Source organism: Tachysurus vachellii, chromosome 12 (assembly GCF_030014155.1).
Source record: "Tachysurus vachellii isolate PV-2020 chromosome 12, HZAU_Pvac_v1, whole genome shotgun sequence".
NCBI classification, from domain to species: domain Eukaryota; kingdom Metazoa; phylum Chordata; class Actinopteri; order Siluriformes; family Bagridae; genus Tachysurus; species Tachysurus vachellii.
Window position 1 is genome coordinate 20,006,494 of NC_083471.1, and position 25,566 is coordinate 20,032,059.

Below are 25,566 nucleotides of genomic sequence, written 5' to 3' on the forward strand. Positions count from 1 at the left end.
TAGATGTTCTCCCAGCTTAATCTTTTCAAAATGTCTTGCTTTTGCAACCATTTGTTGCCCCTGTGCAAACTTTTTTGAGACCTGTAGCAGGCATTAAATTTGAAATGAGCTCATTTAGTGGATAAAAGTGTAAAATTTCTCCATTTATACATATGTTATCTATGTTCTATTGTGAATAAAATATTAGCTCACGTGATTTGAAAGTCTTTTGGGTTTTATTGCCCTTTTATTATTATATGTAGATGAAGTTAAGAGGTGTGTCGTATCAGACTAGATCATCTCCACACTGCAATCATGAATTGACTTGTGAACAATAGCAAGATTTCGGTTCCGGGCTGTTTTTAGAGTTTGAGAAATTGCTGATCTGGCATTGTTGCAAAGATAGTAACCTATACAGTTTGCACAGAAAGGTAAGAAAAAAAATTAAACATTGCTTTGTACTACCACCAACCAGGGCATAGCTTTAATAAGAATAGTGTTCATCTCTCCACTACAGTTGCAGAGGCTTGTAGAATCTGATGAGCAATGAAGCTGTTCAACACCTTACTAATATGTCTTATGTTTTTTTTTTTTAACCTATTACTATACAAAGTGCTTATTTATTGCCTTTCTTCTTCACTTACAGTGCATAGTCAAACTGACTACACAAGTCAGATATTCAGTGGTCATAGATTAGAAGCAGATGATTTGGTACATGGCCATACTGTATAAAGAGAAACAACTACTGGTCCTACTGAACTTTTTTTTTTTTTTTTTTTTAGTTCTACTTCCTGTATCTAAAGACATTCTCAGAATTATGCAGGAACAGTAGTTAGGATGACGGTCGCGAAAACAACAATAAAAACACACACAGGTTGCAAAGGTAAAATCAGTAGGGCTGGGATCTTCTTTAATTGTGCCTATTTAGGGCATCACAAAAGATCATTTTGCATAAATTCTGACAATGCAAATACATGAAATTCACATCTCTCTTTCTCGCTATTTGTCCTATTTCTTCCTTTGTCCCATTAGGCACGTATCTACCACAATTGAAGACAAAGACAGTTGGAGAATTTTTGCTTGTGAAGTGTACCGGATGCTACAATATGATTATATACAAGAATGCCATTTTCTTCTTTGATTGTTTTGCATAAATTCATACATTTATAAATGTTGGCATTTCTTCTGTTAGAAGTTCCAATGGATAAAACACAAGGGGACATATAAAACATGTTTACTGACAAAAGTAGAAAACACATTTAACACTCAATTAGTGGGATGAAAATGTTATGCTACATGAAAAGTCCTTTTAGTCTTTATAGATGTGTGACATACACACACTAATACTGCAGACATGTAGGTACTGTATATCATCTCAGAAGTGCCATTCAGTCATCAACATGGACATGAGAGAATCAAATGTAAAACCGTCAGAATCAAATGTAAAACCCCAACCCTAATTTGGTATTAAGCTTATTTCTTATAACGCTGGAAAATGTACTAATACAATTCTGTGCAATGGTTTAAAAAGGAGTGACTGGGGGAATTTTCACTCCTAGGTGATGTTTATAGAAACTTTGGGATGTGTTCATTAGTGGAGGCTTTTCTTCTTCCATCACTACCTGTGGATGGGAAGGTTCAGGCCATTGAGGGACGACAGAGGAGGGTGGTACTCCAACTGAGCCAGGAGGGAGAAGTGATCAGAGGGGACGTGTGGGTGGGGACAGCCGATGATGCAATTATCCACCAACCACTGTGTCTCAAGAGGACCAAGCAGGCCCAGCACATTCATGTGAGTCTTGGAGAAGAAAATGTAATCAATCACGCCCTAGAACAAGAGGAGTGATCGCTGTTAGAGAATCGATACATTTTTTACTTGTTTTAAACACAAATTACACAAATCACACAGATTCCACAATCTGGAATATTAGCAATGCTAGTCAAAGCAATGCAGACTGAAAGTGTGTTCTGTGGAAATATCATGCAACTGTGTATGGATGTGTATCATGTATGTGGAAATACTACACATTGTACCTCTTAGAACATCCTAACAATTAACTCAACACAAGGAAGTCGTTGCTAGCAGCACACAACAACAACTGCAGCAGTAAACAATTGTTTAGCAAGTGCAACCTTAATCAACCAATAGTATTTAATGTATCTAGTTAATATTATAAAGAATTAACCTAGTAATTGTACGAACACATACACATGACATTGTTTATTGTCATGGCCATTATTAAAATTGTGGAAACAAACAGAATTAAATAAAATGTTTTGTAATATCCATGATTGATTAATACTAAGTAGGTTAAGCATTTGGGAAACATTCAAACCATTACTCATACTGAAAAAATGGTATCAGTGGTATCGAGGCTTCCAGATTCCAGTTCTGGAAAGCAAGAGTCCAGCTCAGGTTGTGTTAGCGGAGTGAAACTGCACTGGTCCCTAGCCCTCCAAAACCAGAAGTGGGAAGCCCTGATATATACCACGGCTCTTCACCTTAAAGTCATAGGTGTAATTAGTGTAAGGCATCAGATTGCTCTCATAGGCGCTCTTCAGCTGGAAACTGTGGGTGATGCTGCCGTCTGGTTTGCCGTTCTTGCCGTTGCAGCTGAAGTTGGTCAGACATTCGCTGTAGCGTAGCTCTTTGAAGTCTTTGTGATTCTCAGCAACTCCGCCATTGCTCAGGTATTCCACTACACCTGCAGAGGCAGAAAATTAACAGTAAAAATAGTAGCATTAATCTGACATCATGCAATATTAGTAGAAATAAATAATCCTGAAATAATTTCATCATAAAAAAGAGAACTAGCACAATTTATGCAGGTCAATTACACTAAGGATTTTAATGTAGTTTTGGTTTCTCTAGTTGAGAGAATAGGGTTTGGAAATGTCCCAGTATTTAGTAACACATGTCCATGCATAATATTAACAGATTTTAAACACCACAAACAACTATAAATGGCAAAGAGGAAGTTTTAAAAAAAAAAACAGGGTACTTTTGCTCTTTACTGAAACTGAATACTGCACTGTAATAGGCGGTCAAATGATACGAAGTGTAGCTATTAATTTGCCTTAAAATGATACAGAAGTTAGGTTTCCGGCTACACATTGTAAATTGGTCATTCCCGGTTCATGTAACGATGCTGCTTGTGTAATTAAGTTCATCTCACATCTAATTTACTTGAAAAAGCTAAATTTGTTACATTCTTTGGTGCTTCGTTATCAGAATAAACAGCTAATCATACCAGAGTCTGGAAGCGAGTTGAGGTCAGCACACAGTACAATAGGGAAGGAGGTGGAATCTGAGCTGGCCGACGTGGACCCAGTGGAGCTTAATGCCATCTCAGCGATGCTCTTCAACTCGGACAGGAACATGACGGTCTGGATGAGTTTGACGTCTGAGTATTCAGGGTCCCAGTGCATGTGAGCGTTAGCCACCAATAGAAGCTGCTTTTCTGTAGGTGGTTTCAACCCTGTAGTTACCACAAGAAATTATTCTCAGTACGTTCCGGGCACTAACTTAACACATAAATCATTCAGCTTCTTCTTTGTCCATGAATTTTTAAGCCTCTCCCTAAGAAAGAACATCTTGACATCATAATTCCTCTAATTTCCCCAACAAATCATTTTTTTTTTTTAATGATGGTTTATGAGGATTCATTTTGGGGATGATAGGGGTTGATTATAAACAGCTGTGCTTTTTAATAGAAATATAATAATAATAATAATAATAATAATAATAAGCGGTAGAAGATGAATAATAATAATAATAATAATAATAATAATACTAGCACCATAAGCACATAGTAATTTTTTTGCCATATAAGAAAAAGCCCATTAAAAAAGTGACAAATCAATATTACGATTAAGACCCTTTATTTTCTTCTGACATTTAATTTGCAAAATATAATGTTGGCAAGTATATGCAAGTAGCTTTAGAGGCAAGAACAACTTTCACCAGGTTTCCGAGAAAGTGTAAGCGGTATGTAACCTGTCTGCCTGCAATAAGACAGCTGATTTTTGATTTTTTTGTGAAACCCAAAATTATAGTTAAGAACCTGGTTATAAAGCTTTGATGCTACAGTTTGTTTCTTCTTAACCACACTTTTCATGCACGTCTGGTGTGAAAATCAAAACCGATTACCAGACAAGGATGAAAGCAGCACCTCCATGGCTCGAAAATAGCCTGATTGCCACATGTTATATAGATTGTGCTGTAGCTTGCAGAATGACTTCCTCTCATCAGCAGTTAAACAAAGTGTTAAATGACTAAGCGGCGCCTGGGTAAATGCTGTATATTCACACCTATTCTGATCGTATATCTATTCTGAACGTGAATATTGAAACTCGCTTTAAAACAAACCGCTGACATGTATAAATAACAGAAACAAAATCTTGCTTCCTTCACAAAAAACGCCACCAAACTCTCCTTTGTCTTTTCTTTTACATTTGCCCTGGTACTTTATTTGTATTCAGCAAGGTTTTGGCAGGTTCTGTATAGATTAAGTAAAATATTTTTTTTTATTATGTCTTCTAATTTCCAAAGGATTTCCAAAGCACATCTCTCAAATGTTGCATATATATACACAGTATATACAGTATATACAGTATATATATATATATATATATATATATATATATATATATATATATATATATATATATATATATATATATACACATATATATATATACACACACACACACACAATTACACATGATTATATATATTTTATAAATAGATTATATAAACAAAATAAGACAAAGCAAATCAAGAAACATTTCTTTCACACCATTGAATTTGTTGAAAGCCATGAAAGGTCAAAAAAAGTGCTTCTGAAACCCTTAGATACTTGTTCTTGGCTCAGGATTGAAACCTGATGTGAGCTTCTGCTGAGTTACAATATTCGTCCTGGAAACGAATCATTTAGGCCATGTTTGATTTTCAGACAACTGCAAATGTACAGGTGTTCCTAATAAAGTGGATGATCGGTTCCTCAAACCGTTGCCACAAAGTCTGAAACATACAATCTTAGAAGATGTCTTTGTATACTGTAACACTGCAGTTTCCCTCCAGCAGAACTTAAAGGTCCAAACCTTTTCCCGCAAGACAATGTCCTTTGCACCATGTTACAGTAGATCCATGAAGACAAGATCAGAGTGGAAGAATTTAGTGACCTGCACAGAATTCTGACCTCAAACCCATTGAAAAACTTTGGGAAGAACTGGAACACCAACTGCAACCCTGATATTCTCACCAGTGCCTGACCTCACTAATGCTCTAGGGTCCCACATCCACAGTCCAAAGTCTAGTGGAAAGAAGAGTGAAATCTGTTATAATAGCAAAATGTGGGCTACTTAGGATGTTCAACAAGAACATGTTTGTGTGACTGCTAGGGTTGAAGCGATTCCTTGAGTAACTCTAATAATTGAGCACTGTGTTTCCCCACATACCATAATTGCTTGTACTGATGCACAACCTGCTAAACTCTGGACACGTGATGTAAACACAGGTGCTGCGAAATAAAAAAAACGGAGGAATGGCAAGAAAACGGCAAGGGGTGAGGAAAAAATTCAGGGGACAGAAAACAGCAGAAAATTTCCAAAGATTGTGATCATTTCAATTAAAACTAAAGCTCTGTACAGTGTTTTCTGTAATATTTAACTGGTGTATTACAACAGTACAAGTTTAATGCTTCAAAATCTCATCGAAAAAACACTCTTTATCACATCAAGTCAACTGAGTGGAATCGACACAAGGTAACTTTAGCGTTCACATTTAGACTAAATCAATATGATTACTAGTTTAAATGAAGGCCTGTAAATGTATGTTGATTGTGGCTATATGCAGTGACTATTTAAAACCCTAAATCAATAAGGTGGTTAGTTACGATGTCCCCTATTTAGCTATGTTTTGTGAAAGCCTAAGCGTCATTCATGTTCATACTCACTCACTTACTCACTCACTCACTCAATCACTCACTTCTTTACTCACTCACTTATTCACTCACTCACTCACTCACTTATTCACTCACTCACTCACTTACTCACTCACTTCATCACTCATTTACTCACTCACTCACTCACTTATTCACTCACTCACTTATTCACTCACTCACTCATTCACCTATTCACTCACTCACTCACTTACTCACTCACTTCATCACTCATTTACTCACTCACTCACTCACTTATTCACTCACTCACTTATTCACTCACTCACTCATTCACCTATTCACTCACTCACTCATTCACCTATTCACTCACTCACTTAGTCACCTATTCACTTACTCACTCACTCACTTACTTCTTCACTCACTCACTCAGACAAGGATGGAGGAGATACAAGGAGAAGACGTTATTGCAAATTCGACATTCCACCAGAGAGTACTATAGCAATTAAATGCACTAAGTTAGTTTAGTTTTTATGGTTATTAATGTATGCAATTTCAGCAATAAAAATGTCCATTTTTCTAAAACGTAAACAAATTAGTTGTTAATTTTAAGAAACATGTCTTATTTTCTCTTGTGCATTTAGTATTACTCAAAGGAATAATCAATAGAATATTCGATTACTAAAATAATCAATAGCTGCAGCCCTAGTGATTAATAGTTTTGCGATATAGTGTATGTGGTTACTATAAACATTTTCCCATTCATCATAAAATTAGAAAGAGAACAACACACTTCACAGTGGTCAAAGAAGGTGCTGCTGAAACAAATTTCTGTTATGAAGTAATGAACCATATTAAGGCACAGACTACAGGTTAGTGATTTAAAGAAATTCTGAATTTGTTATTTACTGCCATCTACTGGAATACAATAACTCCAACATGTCACAACTGCACCAGTCCACTTGCAAATTTATAACCTCTCTGCCACCTTGGGTGTGGATATACAAAAGCTTCTTTTTTGAACTTTTTTTTTTAATTTATCCAGCAATTATGAAATGTTTTAATAACCACTTATAATCCACTTAACCTACATACCGTAACTTCATCTTCTACATTTACAGTATTTAACAGATGCCCTTATCCAGAGCGACATACAAATGTGCTTTTAAGTCTCTATTACTGAATACATTAACTTTGGTTCACTAGGTTACAGGCTTAGGTTTACCATGAGTCTAAAATACTGTTCAAATGTTTTTTTTTTTTTAAATGTTCTACTTTCGGCTTTTCCCGTTAGGGGTCGCTAAAGTGAATCATCTGTTTCCACCTAACTCTATCCTCGTCATCCTCTACTCTTGCACGAGTTACCTTCATGTTCTCATTTAACACATCCATATATCTCCTCTTTGGCCTTCCTCTTGACCTCTTACCTGGCAGCTCCATCTCTAACGTCCTTCTACCAATATAACCATCTCCTTCCTCTGTACATGTCCAAACCATCTCAATCTAGCTTCTCTGACCTTGTCCCTAAAACAGCCAAACTGAGCTGTCCCTCTGATGTGCTCGTTCCTAATCATGTCCATCCTCATCACTCCAAAAGCGAACCTTGACATCCTCATCTCTACTACCTCCATCTGTGCCTTGTGTCTTTTCCTCACTGTTACAGTCTCTAACCCATAAAGCAGAGCTGCTCTCACTACTGTCTTATACACCCTTCCTTTGAACTTAACCTAGAATAGAAGCCCATACACTAATCACTAATGAATGGTAGGTGATTAGTGTATGGGCTTCTATTCTAGGTTAGGTTCAAAGGAAGGGTGTATAAGACAGTAGTGAGAGCAGCTCTGCTTTATAAGGAACACTATACTAATACTGAGAAGAGCCTCCATTTGCTCTAAGTCTAGACTTGTACGGATTACGCAAGATGTTGGAAACATTCCGTTGACATTCTGGTCCATGTTGCCATGACTGCTGAAAATGATTCAGTCAGAATTCTTCAGGTGTGTTTTCATGCCGGTAATCTCCCGTTCTACCACATCCCAAAAGTTTTCCATTGGTTTAGATCTGGTGACCGGGAAGGTCAGTGAAGGACAATGAACTCATTGACATTTTCATGAAACCAGACACAAGACAGGTTGAGTTCATGGATTCATGTTATTAGCCCAAAATTCTGATCCTACAACCTGTGAGCAGAAATCAAGATGAATCAGAACAGACCACATTTGTCCAATCTTCAGCTACATTTGTCCAGTTTTGGTGAGCCTGTGCCCACTGTGGTCTCAGCTATCTGTTCTTGCCTGACAAAGGGGAAGCCGACACGGTCTTCTGCTGTAGCAGCCTATCTGGCTCAAGGTTCTTAAAATGCTTTTCAGCTCACCATTATTGTACAGAGTGGAACATCTTTGAATTACTGTAGACTTTCTGTCAGCTCAAACCAGTCTGGCCATTGTCCTCATCGACAAGGTGTTTCTGTCTGCAGAACTGAAACACAGCATATGTTTTTCTTTACTGCACCATTCTGAGTAAACTCTAGAAACGGTTGTGTTTGAAAATCCCAGGTGAGGAACAGTTAAAGAAATACTCAAAATAGCTTGTCTAACAGCGACAATCATGACACGATCAAAATCACTCAGATCACATTTTCCCCATTCTGATTGTTGATGATTATCCAAATCTGCATGATTTTATACAGTGCACTGCTGCCTCATTGTCAGATTGACTGATTAGATAACTGTTAATAATTTTATCCTAGTCTGATTTTACTGCATAAACCTTTTGTAGTTCCTAATAATAGAACCCCATTTTAACACAGCAAGTGGTCCATAAGGTACGTTTACCTCCAGTAAACAGCTCTTTCTTCACCTCTAGCAGCATGGCTACTCCGATGTTGTCTTTGGTCATCACCCGATTCAGCATGACTTCTGAGCCTTCGGAGTTGGCCATGGCCACCTGATTAAACTCCACCGTGTGTTTCTGAACCAGTGCAAATCTAGACAGTGGCAAAATAATTTCCAAAAAAAAATAAAAATAAAAAATGTTTACATTTCCTCATAAAAGCAAAAAAAATGGACTCACTTTTCTGTTTTGAAGAACACAGCGCAACCATCCACGTGCTTCCTTTCCTGCTCAGATACGAGTTTGGCACGAGACTTTGGACAAAAATACCCGTCATATCCACGTTCCTTTAGAGTTTCCAGAAAAAATGTGTAGTACTGCTCAGTTTCCACCTCCTGCAAGAAACAGTATCGATAAGGACCGAGGGCAAAATACTCAAGCTGAAAAAGCACCATAAAGAAATGAAAATGATGCAGAATTATTTTAAAAAGTGCCATTTATAATGAAGTTTAGACAGAGCAAATTGTTTTTATTGTTCCCCATACTTCAAACAGGTTCTATGTCCTCATGGTCTATTAAAACGCAACTTAAGTGCTTCATTATATTTTATGAAACTGTTTCAAGGATACTTTGTGTTAAATAAGACAGGAGGGACTACGGCAGTTCTTGAACGCTAATTTCCAATAACTGGGGTTTTTTTTTTATATATTAATTATTGGTTTATTGGCTATGTTGAGCTTTTATGGAGTTACTGGCTTGCAAACCTGCAAACTGATAATGTCAGCATCACAGCTGGTGATCTCCTCCATGATGCCTTTCTTTCTATACTCCCAGTTGAGAGCCCAGGAAGGACAGTAGCCGTACAGCTGCCTCGTTGCATATTTATCACAAAGCACGTTGTAGCACATTACTGTGAAAACAGCTAGAAGAGGCAAATTCAGAACATCGTTAGGTGATGAACTACATCTAAAAATCGATACACAGTAATTAGAAGAAAGTGCACAAGGAAAGAATCAGTCATGAAGACTTGTGCGTTAATACTCATCATAAACGATTAACAATGGTAACATGATCATTCATCACCGTACACTAACATTTAGTGCAGTCCAGTCAGCTCGTATTACGTAACCATAAGCAACACATACATGACATCGTGTCAATTAGACAAGGCGGTGCAATGAATTCTAAAAAATTAAGTTATACACTGTCCGTCCATTGTGTGGCAATGTAATTTATATGGCTTCTCCATGGGAAACTAGGTTTGTTGGGGTCTATTAATGGTGCTAATTATACCCGAATAAAGCCAAGTGTGCGAAAACTTTATTAATAAAAAATAAATACAAACTTTGTCCGAAGATATTAAATTGTACACCAAAAAATACGAATAACTGAGTGAATGAGCTATTTGTAATTTAGCCTATGTTGGAAGGGCTTAAATAAATAAATAAATAAATAAATAAATAAATAAATAAATGAATAAATGGAAATCTGAGAAGACTAAATAAAAGTGCTACATGTGTTATTTTCTTTTATATTGAGCTAAATATGAAAAGAAATCTACTCTTACACACTAAGGTTTCTAAAAAAACAAGTGACTTTCATTATCTTCATGATTTGTTTGGTTTATCTACTGCATGAGCACATGCCTTAGTAGATACACTAGTGTTCTGTCTGAAGCAGTATCAGGGTTCATTACAGGCTTATTAATATTCAAATACTTTTTAAATCCTACATTTATTCAACTGTCCAGTTGTGCTATACTGCAATCCTTCTGTTATTAAACTGTTGCTGATAAATAAAGCAAAGCAATGGCAGACTGGAGGTCTTAAATACTACTGAAATGAACTTTACTCCTTTTTTTTGGATAAAATGCCTACTGCCATAACATATTAAATTACAGTTTCAGTAATAGTGAGACTGATGGCGGTAACGGAGTTAGTCGTTACAAGGAGACTTTCCGTACCTGTGGGCATCATTTGGTCTCGTTCCCTCAGTGTAATCCAAGGTCTCTGGGGGAGTTGTTCTGGATGGACTGATTTCACAAAAAAAAAATACAAGAATGGATTATTTAAGATGTTTACATATTACTAAATACCACTGTACCAATGTACAGTATTTGAACTCATGAACTGAGACATCACCTGCGAGATTGTCTAGCATGTAATTCAACAGTTTCCTTGTTCCGTCAGGCTCCTGGTAGAGGTTGAGTATATCCTGGGACAGTGGGTTACCTGTGAATGATAGAAATAATCAGAAAAGTGTGTGACTGTGCTAAAGAAAAATAAGCTTGAATGTTATAAACAATTTCAAGATGACATAGAAAGTGACCTGCCTTTGAGACCGAGAGTTTGTAAGCGAAACAGCCGTCCAAGTTCGTAAGGCAAAACCCGTAAACAGTTGTTGTTCAAAAGCAATTCCCTGTGGAAGTCATGAACAGAGCTTTGTAACATGCACTCAAAAACATTCATCTGGAATCCAGTGTTTCTGTTGAAGTGGGTTTATTTTAGAAAACGGACATAAATTAAGACCAGAGGAGAATAAATTCCTGTTCTAAACCTTTCCTTATGCCAGATTTGGGAGTCTTTTCTTTCTGTCTGTTGCCTTGCTTATTTGTGGAACCCAGAATTCTTCAAAGCTGCTTTGTCTTTAACATTGTTGTGTAGAAAAATTGTTTGTTTTCTGGATGATGTTTAAAAAGTTTTTTTTTTAAAGATGATACCAAATCTGCATAGAATTTATATGCTCCTATTATTCTTATAAATGTAATAACATGTCCATGCATGGCCTTCAGAACCAAGGCATCTCTAGCACACGTTAAACAACAGACAGTCTAAATATCGTGATAAGTCGCTCCATCCGTGTTTAGAGATTAGACGCTGTTTGTGCTGTTGATTTACTGATAGATCAAATATAAAACTTACTGGTGCAGTAAAAGTCTGAACAGATCCTGTCAGTCCATAAATACAAAATAAAAAAAGAACAAATATCAAGCTAAATATGGACCATGTATAGGAGAGCTACTGTTATAACAGAGAAAGTCTAAAATTAATATCCTTTCATTATTTCATTTCAACACTTAAATCTCAACCCATAACCTTTTATAGTAGTCCAGTATTACCTAAAACCATTTCGTACGATAATATATTTCATATTATTTTGATATTTGTGAAATAACTTGTCTTGCTTCTACCTGAGAGAAACCATGTTGCCGAGTTCTGCTGGTAGGCTGCGTAGTTTGTTGGAGGACAGGTTCAGGTAGACCAGGTGAGGGAGCTTAGCGATTTCGGGAGGGAGTCGGCTGAGGTTGTTGTTGTTGATGTGCAGAGCGGTCAGATGGGTGAGTGTCCATAGCGAACTGCTCAGGTTTCTCACCCGCCCTGTCCAAAAACAGTGATCTCCTTTAAGATGGTCAAAAAAATGCGATCAACCAAAAATAAAAAAAATTACTTCATGTCACTGAGGTGCATCAGATGCCTAAAAATGTCACATGCAAAAAACCTAACCGGTAATCTCTAACTCGGCCCAGTGCGACTTCTTCCCACTGGCTGCCTCCTCTGCCGACATGATAGTGTACAGCCTGCGCGGGTCTGGAGGCTCATATTTCTCCTTTGGCATACCTGTTAATCTGGACAACAAAAAAATATCAGTCCAGTGCCAAGTGCACGATCAATACATCCGATTTCCATACCATCAGACACTAGATCTGACAGTTTGACTGCAGTTGATTAGAATGATCAGGATTCCTAATCATATCTAGCTTAGATGCTTCAAACACCGACCACAGAGCAGGAGATCACTTCTGAAAACTTTTCTGTCTACGAGCTGACTAGATGACAAAGAAAGGCACCTTCTGTTCACCTGGGTGCATTATGTAAACCTTTCAACAGCTTTTGTAATCTGATCTCAAAAGGATCTGTGCATTACATACATGAATAATCAAACTGTTTGGGTAGTTTACAATCAGATATTCGGATCAGAATTTCAAAGCAGCTGGTGTAAAAGTGGAATGTACATTATAGTGAGTGGAATGTACATTATAGTAAGAACAAGTTAATGCACTTTTAAATACCGAGTATTTCATGAACCGGTTGCAAGCAGAAAGTTAATAATCCACATCTTGCTAAGAAATCAGCTGAGTTTTACTGGTAAAGATACACATAATAACACACTCACACTGTTAGCCACTGGAATTATTAAATAAACTTGAAAAATGAAATAATGATATGTGAAATAAATGAATATTGCAAATCCTGAGAAGCTACATTGGAGCTGATGATAGCATAGATTTCCCACCTGGTATTTAATTCAATTTGACATAATCCACTTAAACACATAATACAACTTGCTTTCAAACACTTTGCCTTCACACCTCATGGAAAAATATCTAATCTGTTCAGCCCTGTAAAGAAAAACACTCTGGTGTACAGTATGTTTGATTTGCGATATGTCACAGGATATACAAGATACAGGGACTTTAATGTACACACAATATTTGTAATAACCTATGCTACGAACTGAACAAGAGAAGAACAACGAGCAGCCAGAACTGTTTCTGTATTCATGATTAGTTAAGCGGACAAGGTCTGGTGGGGTTTTCCACCCAAGATAACAGGCTGTTGCTACACTACAGCTGTCCGACTGGTCGACAAGCATGTAACTAAAAACAGCACTATATATAATAATCATTTCTAAGCACTGGAAGAAATTGAGCTCATTTACTTTCTGGGCAACTGTTCTGCAGCTGTTGCATAGCAGAACAAAATCGACGTACTTTGAACAGTGCAATCACAGCAAGCAAAATCTGCACTTAGCTTTAGGCCATGTGGAATATTTTCCCAACTTACTCGTATCAGTTGTACACACTGTAACCTGATCGGTGTGACACAAAGACGGGGCACTGAAGCTGGCCGACAGCTGGAACCTGATCGCAGAACTTACAACAGGTCACAGGGCTTAAAAACAAGCCAGGTGTGAAGAATTATAATTATCACACACACACACACACATATATATATATATATATATATATATATATACACACATATGTGTGTATGTATATATATATATATATATATATATATATATATATATACACACATATGTGTGTGTGTGTGTGTTTGTGTGTGTGTGTGTGTATGTACACACACATAGGTTTTAGCATGTTCCTTTACTTGCCTTTGGTTAATATTAGGATCCAGTATAAGGTTTGATTGTTATTCATGCAGATTTGCTTTGAATACATGTTGTTTCTACACCTAAGTGGTTCTCAGATCCACCACACGGTTACTGCTGCCTGTTCCTCGAGCTATAAAACAGGAATGTTGTCATACTTTCGCGAGTCTCTGTAACAGACATGCTTCCTCAGTCAATAAAACTCCAAACATACAGTATTTCCAAAGCCTCTGGAAACAACTGAGTGCATCTTGTATATCTAGGTTTGAATGGAAGTATTTTCCAGACTATTTTCAAAGCTAATTGCAAATTGTATTTGCATTTGTGGTTTTCTATTTGTCAATGCATAAATTGTGACAAGTCAAATAAAAATGCAAATGACCTTTGTGTTCTCATTTACACAAACATACAATGTCTGCTGGTTTACAAATGGAAAGGCAAAAAGTCCCTCTGTAATTGAATTTCCCACCTCTAATGAGTTACAACCCTGCTATTGCTTTTTCCATATGAAAATCACTTCCAAATACAAACACACTATACAGTATACCCCCTTACCAGTTTCTGTGCTAGGCATCGAAAATGCAAATGCAGAAGGATTTGCAATTCCATTCCTTATGAATTATGGCAGGCTCCATACGAGAAGATGATAAGTAAAATAGCAAACAGAATAACTGCTATTGCTATTTCGATGTGACAGAATAATAACTAATAATAACAAATAATAAATGGACTTTGCGCTTTAAATTCGGCAGACAATAAAAGAACCAAAATAAAAATTCAAATGCAATTTCATGAAGACTCTTTTACTCCATTGTCCTTCTGCATGCTGTACTTTTACTGTTACTACATGTAACTCACCTGCACATTTAGTACATCACTGTACGTTCAGTAATGTTTAGAATTTCTGTACTGTTACCACATATAACATACTTGTACATCATGTTCCACTGTTATTACATGTGACATATTGCACATTGTATTCTGGTACTTCCTATTCGTTTTTATTATTACTATTTATTCGATTTTTAACTTGGTTTCCTAAATTTAGTTTATTTATATGTGCTGTCTAATCAGAAGTGGGATCAGAAGTCTAACAACTGTTAGTTCTTTCTGCAGAAAGTAAGCATTCAACAGGATGGACAGTCGTCAGGTAAATCATTTAGAAAATCTCTCATGCATTCTGTGCTTGGCTAGAATGGGATGAGTGCCAATAGATCAGCATGTTAGTAAGAGCTGAACTGTATTAACTATGCGGTTCCACACAACAAGACATGGAACTCAGCCAAACTATGAATATAACAGATGTCTGCTTGTTGGATTGAGCATTGTACCTTAGATACAGGAGCTAAATTAAAAGAACTAAAAGTCACAAGGTTACTTTCAGGGCCAAGTGATTTTTTTTTGTTGGCTTCTTCAGTTATATATGCCTCAAAATATAGTGCATGAGAATATCTGGCACATTGAAGTTGACTTGATTTAAATACAACATTATAAGCCATCTTTTCATTCTAGAAAAAAAACTATATTATGCACTTTGTAATCTCTTATGACTTCTTTCATACCGGTTATTCTAGCACTTCTAATTCATTCTTATTATTTATATTTATTTGATTTTTCACTTGGTTTCTTAAATGTAGTTTATTTATAAGTACAGTCTAAGCAGAAGTGGGCTGGGCTTTAACACACTGGTAAAAATCTAAAAATCTCAGGAAGCTTGTTTGTAGAAATGACAAAAAAATAATGTTTGTGTGTGTGTTTCGATACACTGCATTTTGTAGACACTGTATGGACCAGTGCAGATGCTGGAGGCAGAGATTGGTAAACGTGGGCAGGAATCATTTGAACGTCAAATTTACCTAACCAATAGAGACCTGATCTTATAAATAAAAAGGCTAATCTTACCTGATGTACCTAATGCACCTTTCATCAAGCGATAAGGAAGCTGGAAAATGATTTACTAGCTGGCAAAGATGGTAACAGTAGAGCAGCTCTGGTAGCTTGTCAAAACTAAAAGCTGTATTTTTCAGCACTTTGTACAGAACTTTGTTCACCTGACATTGCATTTCTACTTTGCTTGTTCATGACTGATGAAAGACTTTTATCTGAAACTCCTTGTTTCTCTGGACTTTTGATGTACTTTATATGCTTATCTTTTATTACATCTAGTATTATTACTAAAGTGCATTGAAGTTACTCTCTGGATTCGTCTACAATGTTAAATATAGGTGTCATATTGACAAGTTTTGGAAAAATAGATACAAAAACAGAAGCAATAAAATAAAATAAAAGTTTTTTAGGTGAACTTTTAAACTTTTAAAGGTCAACTGGAAGTGTTTCTATGTTTATAAAGTATTATAAGTCAGTACCTCGTTGCATTGTCCTGGGCTCTCAGTGTTCTCTGGTTATTAACAGGACAGTTATACCGTTAGCTAGCAGTGCTAAGTCTCTCCTTGGGATCATTTTGACACCGTGACAGCTGCAAAAAAAAGCACAAAGCAACCATTACAAACTTCATAAAGCTAAACTGAAGTTGTTTACCTGCATTCGGGAGGTGGTAACGCAAATGTTGGGGTGATATTGTCCCAGACATGCAGCCAAAGCTCGCCTTCTCTGCTGTTCAAATCTCCCAACTGGCAGATGGAAGGACAACAATCATGGCTTCCGCTCGACTCAAAGCGCCCATCGCATCATTTTCTTCTTCCACCGCATTTCGCGTAACGCACTCGGATTGGCTACTGATAAATGTAAACAAACACACGACAGTTTTCATTGGATACATAGCACGTGAGGATTCATTTCTATTCAATTGCAGCGTGGAAGGCGGGATCTTACGGAATACGGGTGTTGAAAAATAACACCGCATTCCCAAGTCCGAAATAGCCACTGGGAAAGTTAGTAAACATGCTGTAATTTATATACAAATAAATAAAGTCTTGCACAATATACAATCATAATGTGTAGTAAATTGTTAATAATCGTTTAAATAATAACATAAAAAAATAATAAATATAAAAAATATAAGAATAAATAATAATAAAAAAATCGACATACTGACACATTTTATGCATTTCTTTTCTTTATTATGAAATAGTTTTATCAGCTATTACGTTTTGTCAAACGTCTCTAACGACCTTTATGTAAAGTAATATATAGGGTTAGGTTTAAGACTAAAGACAAAACAATATTTAAACAAGGCTGCCAACTCTCACGCATTCAGCGTGAGACTCACGCAATTGACCCAAATCTCACGCTCTCACGCCACACCCCCATATTCTCACGCAGACTCGTGCAGCAGTGAGGGGGAAAAAATCGCGCCGCATGATCTCGCAAAGCAACGTGCAGAGAGACCAGACAGACAGTGTAGTGAGTTTTTTGTGACAACTGTGAGGGAAATACACAATTTATTCTCATAAACTGTGTAGTCAGCCGTTCTCCCTCCTATCTTCACCGTGTGAATTGTGAACGCAGGCAGGTCAGTGAGTTACAGGGCGCACCCGGTGTCTCCGTCCAGTTTAGGCTAGTAACTAATAGGCCTATGCTGTTATATAGTTTATATAGAATTAAGTTAGCATTAGCAGAGTTGTTTGTTTTGCAGCACTGAGCAGTTATTTTACATAACTATCATAAAAAAAACTGTACAAACGAGGCTGCCAACTCTCACGCATTCTGTTTAAATTAAATGTAATGCAAATCTCCCAAGAGATTCTGTACAGATACCAAATACTTACACAATCAATATATACTTATAACACATCTGCTAATGCAAGGATTTTGTGTTTCTATTTTTTTTCCACATCAAGCCACGCCCCTCCATAAGACCCTCCCCCAATCTCACTCTAATCTGAACTCAAAAGTTGGCAGCCCTGATGTGTGCCCATGTGTATGATGTGGCTCTGGTTGGCCACCCCTGGTCTACGATAAACGGGGGTCCTCCATCAGGTGCTTCCATGGCGGTGTCAGTTGTGCTTCCTCCTCCTTTTGGCAACATTACGCTGAAATAGAGCGTGCGGAGCGTAATGCAATCTAAGAGCAGTGAGTCGCCAAACCTCCCTTATTGCAGTCGCACACAGTTCTTCTGATTTTATTTTGTAGTAACCAGTAACGAAGATGCTTAGTGGAAATATAGCAGAGTAAAAGTATACATTTTATCTAGGAAATGTAGTGGAGTAAAAGTAAAGTACAGATACGTGAAATTTCTACTTAAGTACAGTAACGAAGTATTTGTACTCCGTTACATTACAACACTGGGGATTTGAGATACTCCTCTTGCAGAGTAAACTCTGACAATGTAAACAGTGGTGAATTCACGTGCTAAATAAAATGGCCTGCATCTAACAGTCACAAACTCCACAGATGATGAGCAGTAACTAGAAACCAGCACAGAGTTCTTACACCATTCTGTGTTGATGTAAACACACACACCACCACCGCGAGTCTTACAGCACAGAGCTGCATTTCTGTCGGCTCTAAACGATGTGAGCTCGTTTGTTTTGGATCATATTTTAAGCGACACTGTATATACACTCATATGCTGTATAACTGTATATACCAGCACTTTGTATCTGTGAGCAAGTGTAGTAACGTGGATGTTATACACAAAGTTGTATTGTATTGAACATGTTACATGTTCTCTGGACGCACTGGTGTTGTGCTGGTCCAGTGTGTGGTAGCTGAGCACTGAGCTAGAGAGCGGTTATACACTCTGCTTCTGTTAATAAACATTCATATCTTTGACCACGAGAATAGTACAGAAATGTCCGAGCTTAAATCATAACAAAAACATGCGTTAAAAAAAAAGAAACAAACGCATGTTTTTGTTTGAGTAACATGACGTCACAGGCGCGAGCGCTTAAAAAATAACTTTCATTAGCTGCACACAGAAAAACGCGCAAATGGAAACGATGGCTTGTTATCGTCTGAAATGTGGTAATTAAACTCCCTTTTTTTAATAAAAATAATGGTTATTAAAGTAAATATTACAGTAAATATTACAGTAAATATTCACGCTGGAGAAATGTCCTCACTCCTTGGCTGAAGTGTTATTAATCATATCAACAAGAGTGTAAGACCTCCAAAGTGCATAAGATCATGATATAAATGTGATATATATAAAGTCATATCCCGGTGTCACTGAAATATTTGAAATTGTCCCTGATAGTACAGAGAAACGGAGAGCTGCAGGTTTTTGGATCGAATGAAATAATAAAAAGAAACAAACGAAACCATGTCGACAGCAGAAGAGACGATTAAGATGATTTTTGATGAAACTTGGGAGGAGGCTGTGAGGAACTCTTTATTTTAGTGTGTAGTGTGTGTGTGTTTTTGTGTGTGTTAATTCTATACTAATAAATGTATTTATTAGCGCCTCTTTAGCATTAGCGTCCCTTTAGCATTAGCGCCTCTTTAGCATTAGCGTCTCTTTGGCATTAGCACTTCTTTAGCATTAGCGCCTCTTTAGCATTAGCACCTCTTTAGCATTAGCGCATCTTTAGCATTAGCGTTTCTTTATCATTAAAGCCTCTTTAGCATTAGCGTCCCTTTAGCATTAGAGCCTCTTTTGCATTAGAGCCTCTTTAGCATTAGCGCTTCTTTAGCATTAGAGTCCCTTTAGCATTAGCGTTTCTTTAGCATTAGCACCTTGTACCTGTGAGAAAGTGTAGTAATGTGGATGTTATACACAAAGTTATATTGTATTGAACATGTTACATGTTCTCTGGACGCACTGGTGTTGTGCTGGACGTGTGTGGTAGCTGAGCACTGAGCTACACTCTTTCTGTTAATAAACATTCATATTTTTGTACACGAGAATAGTACATAAATGTCCGAGCTTAAATCATAACAAAAACATGCTTTAAAAAAATAAACAAACGTAAGTAACATGACGTCACAGGCGCGAGCGCTTAAAAAATAACTTTCATTAGCTGCACACAGAAAAACGCGCAAATGGAAACGATGGCTTGTTATCGTCTGAAATGTGGTAAGTAAACTCCCTTTTTTTAAAAATAAAAATAATGGTCATTAAAGTAAATATTACAGTAAATATTCACGCTGGAGAAATGTCCTCACTCCTTGGCTGAAGTGTTATTAATCATATCAACAAGAGTGTGAGACCTCCAAAGTGCATAAGATCATGATATAAATGTGATATATATAAAGTCATATCCCGGTGTCACTGAAATAATTGAAATTGTCCCTGATATTACAGAGAAACGGAGAGCTGCAGGTTTTTGGATCAAATGAGATAATAAAAAGAAACAAACGAAACCATGTCGAAGGCAGAAGAGACGATTAAGATGATTTTTGATGAAACTTGGGAGGAGGCTGTGAGGAACTCTTTATTTTAGTGTGTAGTGTGTGTGTGTTCTATGTATACTAATAAATGTATTAAAACTCATTCATCAACCTTGAAAAGTTTCCCCCCAGTGGGTTTATTTTCTTTATAGTCAATAACTTTAGTGGAAGCCATTTGTTTACTGATTAAAATAACAAAAAAACAATGTAAAAATTTATGTAACAACAATGTAAATATTAGAATTATACAATAACAATATTTCTTATGCCATAATACACATCCTGAATTTATGTCTAAATATGTGAAAGAAACAAAGGCAATTTTCTCCTTAAGTCTCACTCCTTGGCTGAAGTGTTATTAATCATATCAACAAAAGTGAAAAGCTTCCAAAGTGTATAAGATCATGATATAAATGTGATATATATCTAAAGTCATATCCCTAGTGATTTTAACTGTTTTTTTTGTCTTAACCAGACTCACACTTTGTTGTGCAAGAACATGTTGGCAAGAAGAGAAATCTGATGGATGTTCCTTACGAAAGACCTGAGGAGTTGTTGGTTAAAAGGAGGAGATCAGAGTCAGGAGAGAAGGACGTGGAGACCATCAAGCCTGAGACCAATGTAGAGGCATCCTCCACTGTCACAAGGAGAGTCGGCGAGGAGAATCCTTTGAAGAGAAAGTGCATGGATGTTTCTCAAGGACCTGAGTCCAGGCCTGAAGGGACAGCAAAAAGGAGCAGAACAGAGACAGAGGAGAACTATAAGAAGATGAAAGGTGAGAGACAGAAAACAGGAACATGACCTGTTTTGAGATCAGACATTTCATAATTCTGGACTCGTAATAGATGCTGTCTGTGGTAGTATCACTGAGCCGGATCTCTAAATCGGCACTCATTTGTTTGTTACTTTTGTTCTACAGACATCATTTTAAAGCGCTATGCAGTGGTACGTCTGCTAGGAAGTGGAGTTACCTGGCACTGGTAAACACAAGGAAAAACTTGCAAAGTTATTTATCTTTATCTTTATCTTTTTACAGGTGGCGCTGAAGATCATGTCCAAGATTCTTAATGACAAGTACATCACAATAGTAAGTGAACTTAAATTACTTGTGATTTTCCTGATACGAAGGGTGAAAGTGACAAAACTCGTCAATCACCGTTTTTTCAACTCGTAAATGGATGGTCATTAGGACATCTTAATTAATTACACTTGCATTTTAATCATTATTTTGACTTCATGTTCATTTCTGTCCAATCCAGTACTAACCATGCCCGCTCTGTTTTTAGAACGGTGACACACGCAGACTCCCCGCTGAGGTGGCGATTTTGGAACTTGTGTGCAAGCCGCCACGCTGTCCGTATGTGATCGAACTGCTAGATTGGATCGAGACGCCCGCAGGCATCAACATCGTCTTGGAGAGGCCGGACCACTGCATTGATCTCTTCGAATTCTGTAGGCGTGTGAACGTGACTGAAAGTATGGCTAAAGTCATCATGCAGCAAGTCATTCAGGCTGCACATCACTGCCGTGCCCGGGGTGTGTTCCACCATGACATCAAGGAAGAAAATATTCTCATCAACCCTCACACCCTTGAAGTCAAGCTCATTGATTTTGGCTGCGGTGATCTACATAAAGACACTCCCTACACTGAATATGCAGGTACCTGCACCTAAGAGACGAGTAGATTCGAAGGGTAGTGGAGCATTTTGTGGTCTTACTGATGATGCTCTTTCTCTGTCTCTCATTCAGGCACTCCGATTTACTTCCCTCCTGAATGGCTAACCGAAGGAAAGTACGAGGCGGAACCTGCTACTGTCTGGGGTCTGGGTGTCCTCCTGTACAGCATGCTGTGTGGACACAGGCCTTTTAACAGCTCACACCAGACTGTTTATGAAAGCCAATGTTTCCCAGGTCATCTGTCTATGTGTAAGAAAATACACATTTGTACACAAAGCTCCCATTGCTAAATAGCTGGAATTGTTTTTTTAACTTACTAACTGAGAGAAAATAATGAACATACATTTCTAAAGGTTACCATATTTCATTTTTAACCAATTACATTATTTCACACAGCTTCCTGCAGTCTGATCAACTGGTGTCTACAAAAAGACCCAAAAAGACGTCCAACACTAGAGCAGGTTATTGCACACAGCTGGATCCGAAATTACACAGTTGCCCCCTGCTGCAGAGCCCCCCTGGCTCTAGGAGGAATGACTCCAGTACTTCAAATTCATCAGGAATTCAAAAGAATTATTGTTTATACAATTTAATTACTCATGTATTAAATTGACTTTGTAATATGTTTTTATTTTTTGATCATTGTGACTGACTTTTGATGATTTTCTTTTCTTGATTTTTGATCATTGAGTAAGAAATAAAAAATATGTGACACTTTTCAAATAACTTTACATTACACTTGCAAATAAAACCAATGTAGTTTTGTTACAGCGTTATATGTCCAATCCTTGGCATTCTCCCGATGGTAACTGTGATAAACCTTGGTAGGTCTTTTATTTTTTACTTTAATACATACTTCTGTAATATTCCCAAATTGTCCATGCTTAGAATCCTTTCAACACTTGTTCCTTGGGATTATTTACTTGAAGATGTTCTCTGAGGAGGTGATGAACTGGTTGCAACAGCACTGTGATACCTCAGGAACGCTGTTGTCAAGAAGACCTTATACAATCCTGTCACACTCTCTGTTACACTGTTCATCTGGGTCTGGAGACCATGCTGTAAGGTTCACCAAGGCCGGAACATGGATCCATTGTAGATAAGCACTTTGGGACAGCGTTGGGCACTCTTGTGTCTTTAATGCTGTCACGAGAGCTGCCTTTCTTGCCCATCCCCACATCTTTATTTCTTTTTGATCTAAAAAACACTTGAAAACATAATTAATTTATACCCCCCCCCCCCTTTTATAAACACAACACAAAAAAAACATTACAAACACACAATATAAACTTGCCTATTTACATGGCCCTTATGACTGCCATAAGCTTTTTATGATATTAATGGATCTATGTGGAACGATCTCTTACCAGCTTGTTGGTTTTTAGTTTTGTGGCAGAGCTTGTGATGTGAATCTCTGCCTTGTCTGTCACAGTGAGCAGACCATGGGCCCTCATTTTGGTAATTCTTTACCACAACATCATCACTACTTTCAAATTTGTGATGGTGCACATTCTGACCAGAATGCATTTTGTTTTTCTGACTTTGCCAAATTTGTTGAGTGGCTTGTTGAAAAATAACAGGCGAGGAGTTACACAGATTCTCGAGCTCCTTTCTCAGTATGTTTACCGTAGCCTGCAACTAGTTTAAATCTGTTTTGGTGCCTGTTCTCTTAAGGGAAATTTTGCATTCCCTTGAAATATGTCCCTCTTTGCCACATGAATAACACACCAGGAGTTTATCAGGGTTATGAGGGGTAAATTTGTAAATGTCAGCATATTGCTCGAAAACTTTTAGAAAATCTAATGGATCTTGTTTGGTACTGTAGGAACAAACAGTGGTGTCAAAAGTATTCACATTCATTACTCAGGTAGAAGTATAGATACTAGGGTTTAAAAAGACTTCTGTAGAAGTTGAAGTATCAACTCAAGCTTTTTACTCAAGTAAAAGTACTGGTTTCAAAACTACTTAAAGTATAAAAGTAAAAGTAATGCAAGGAAAAAATGCCATTAAGGACAAAAGCTTAGGCTGTGCCACAGGGGCCTTTTGTGCACTACCCCACCTCCTCAAAAAACATATTTCTAAAGGTCAAAATGACTATAATGTTATATTAAAATGATAATGTTGAAAAATTTGGGATGCACTAGGCTACCTGTTTCAGCCACACGCTGTATATGCCCATTGAAAAAGAACGCATATTAGTACAATGCAAATACATTAAAGAACCATATATGTGTACTACTGAGCTGTGTTTCATGGAGCGGAAGATATGACTAGTTGGCTATAAGTATTGTAATGGTGCAACAAGTCAAACTTCAGAGGCATGTCATCAATAACCTTTATTGAAACAAACACATTGGACTTAAACAACACCAACAGGGTAATCAACATCAGTTAAGCACAGAACATGCAACACAGAGTTACCGATTTTCTTTGTTCATCCACAAAAGCAGCTGGTGCTCAAAGTTCTTTGAGCCAATGCATGCTCTTCTTGGCCTGAAGATCAGCCCTGCAACACTAAACAGTCTTTCACAGGCTGCTGAGGCCGGGAGTGCCGTATTAAGTTTAAGTGATAGCTGGCACACAGCTGGGAAGGACTTCAGTACAATCTACTGTGTCTCCTGGGCACCCCAGGTACGCATACAAATGCTGGGTCGTTTCAAGAGGGCTCTCTTCAAGGAGGAAAAGAAGTTCATCAGGATAAAGAAATTCATACAGAATTAAAACATCATGAGGATGAGAAAATTATGACAGAATTTTTATTTGTGGGTGAACTATCCCTTTAAACCTGTTTTAGGACCACAAGCAGCTGCTGGCATGAATGAAAATTAGCAGTAAAATCATTTTAAACAGCATTTAGCTAATAGTTGGGCCTATTAGGCACGTGCACTCGCATACAGACAGGATCATGACTATCCTTATTACATAACTTATCAACCAGCTGTAGATTATAGCTTTGAACAATTAACTTACAAATATTGCATATAGTAACAATATAAGCTCAGATAACATTTGGTTAAAGTTGAATTTCAAATCTCACACAGAGCCACCAAACTGGTTTGCAATGTTGAATCATAGCCTACTGGTAGCAAGCAAACCACTGGCATGTCCCCAATTTTGCCACAGCAAACATTGCATATTTATCATTATTAGTACGTTACAAGGTCACTACAATATTGTCAATAATCTACTAATAATAACAAAAATTATAGCTTTGCACAATTAACTTACAAATATAGCAATAATTTAAGCTCAGATAACATTTGGCTAAAGTCGAATTTCAAATTTGTTAATAATTGAATGATAACGAAATTTCAGTTTCAATTGTGAGGGAAATACACAATTTATTCCCATAAACTGTGTAGTCAGCCATTCTCCCTCCCATCTGCACCGTGTGAATTGTGAACGCAGGCAGGACAGTGAGTTACAGGGCGCTCCGTGTCTCCGTCCAGTTTAGGCTAGTAACTAATAGGCCTATGTGTTATATAGTTTATATAGAATTAAGTTAGCATTAGCGGAGTTGTTTGTTTTGCAGCACTGAGCAGTTATTTTACATAACTTTATCATAAAAAACAGTACAAAAGCATTTCCAGATGACAAATATCTGGACATGCCTAGTAGTTAATGTTAATTATTTTTTCCTAAGAACAGAATGTCAAGTCAACGACATCCCATATTAAAATGATTTTATTTATATCAATCACAACTCATCAATCAT

At 37.2% G+C, this 25,566-nt stretch overlaps 2 protein-coding genes across 7 annotated transcripts; one reads left to right on the top strand and one right to left on the bottom strand.

Moving 5' to 3' along the window:
* Positions 1–863: 863 nt before the first annotated feature.
* On the bottom strand, positions 864–16,549 carry cnot6l (CCR4-NOT transcription complex, subunit 6-like). 6 transcript variants are annotated; one of them, XM_060882741.1, is made up of 12 exons: positions 16,422–16,549; positions 12,215–12,336; positions 11,902–12,088; positions 11,044–11,129; positions 10,853–10,942; positions 10,675–10,743; positions 9,476–9,633; positions 8,952–9,106; positions 8,714–8,865; positions 3,231–3,458; positions 2,482–2,684; positions 864–1,807 (listed from the first exon to the last, which is right to left on the bottom strand). In XM_060882741.1, exons 2-12 carry the CDS (start codon positions 12,324–12,326, stop codon positions 1,598–1,600), a joined length of 1,650 nt encoding a protein of 549 aa, XP_060738724.1. In that variant the 5' UTR covers positions 12,327–12,336; positions 16,422–16,549; the 3' UTR covers positions 864–1,597. The 6 variants fall into 6 exon arrangements, with proteins under 6 accessions (XP_060738724.1, XP_060738721.1, XP_060738719.1 ...); XM_060882738.1 differs by having other exon boundaries at positions 11,902–12,109; XM_060882736.1 differs by lacking the exon at positions 16,422–16,549 and adding an exon at positions 16,250–16,415 and having other exon boundaries at positions 11,902–12,109.
* A 3,286-nt stretch (positions 16,550–19,835) lies between these two features.
* LOC132854316 (serine/threonine-protein kinase pim-2-like) lies at positions 19,836–24,572 on the top strand. Its single transcript, XM_060882606.1, has 8 exons — positions 19,836–19,860; positions 20,650–20,949; positions 21,094–21,119; positions 21,211–21,261; positions 21,461–21,833; positions 21,924–22,100; positions 22,248–22,393; positions 24,351–24,572. Exons 1-8 carry the CDS (start codon positions 19,836–19,838, stop codon positions 24,570–24,572), a joined length of 1,320 nt encoding a protein of 439 aa, XP_060738589.1.
* Positions 24,573–25,566: the final 994 nt, after the last annotated feature.

What these genes read in the sequence shown, in the direction of transcription:
- cnot6l (XM_060882738.1), bottom strand. Translation starts at nt 12,326, where the DNA reads ATGCCAAAGGAGAAATATGAGCCTCCAGACCCGCGCAGGCTGTACACT. An exon ending in CTGACATTATCAGTTTGCAG is followed by an intron (nt 9,107 to 9,475) that starts GTTTGCAAGCCA and finishes TGTTTCTTGCAG; the next exon opens with GAGGTGGAAACTGAGCAGTA. An exon ending in ATTACACCTATGACTTTAAG is followed by an intron (nt 1,808 to 2,481) that starts GTGAAGAGCCGT and finishes CTCTTGTTCTAG; the next exon opens with GGCGTGATTGATTACATTTT.
- LOC132854316 (XM_060882606.1), top strand. Translation starts at nt 19,836, where the DNA reads ATGGCTTGTTATCGTCTGAAATGTG. An exon ending in TTTTAAAGCGCTATGCAGTG is followed by an intron (nt 21,120 to 21,210) that starts GTACGTCTGCTA and finishes ATCTTTTTACAG; the next exon opens with GTGGCGCTGAAGATCATGTC. An exon ending in CTCTAGGAGGAATGACTCCA is followed by an intron (nt 22,394 to 24,350) that starts GTACTTCAAATT and finishes CTTGGCCTGAAG; the next exon opens with ATCAGCCCTGCAACACTAAA.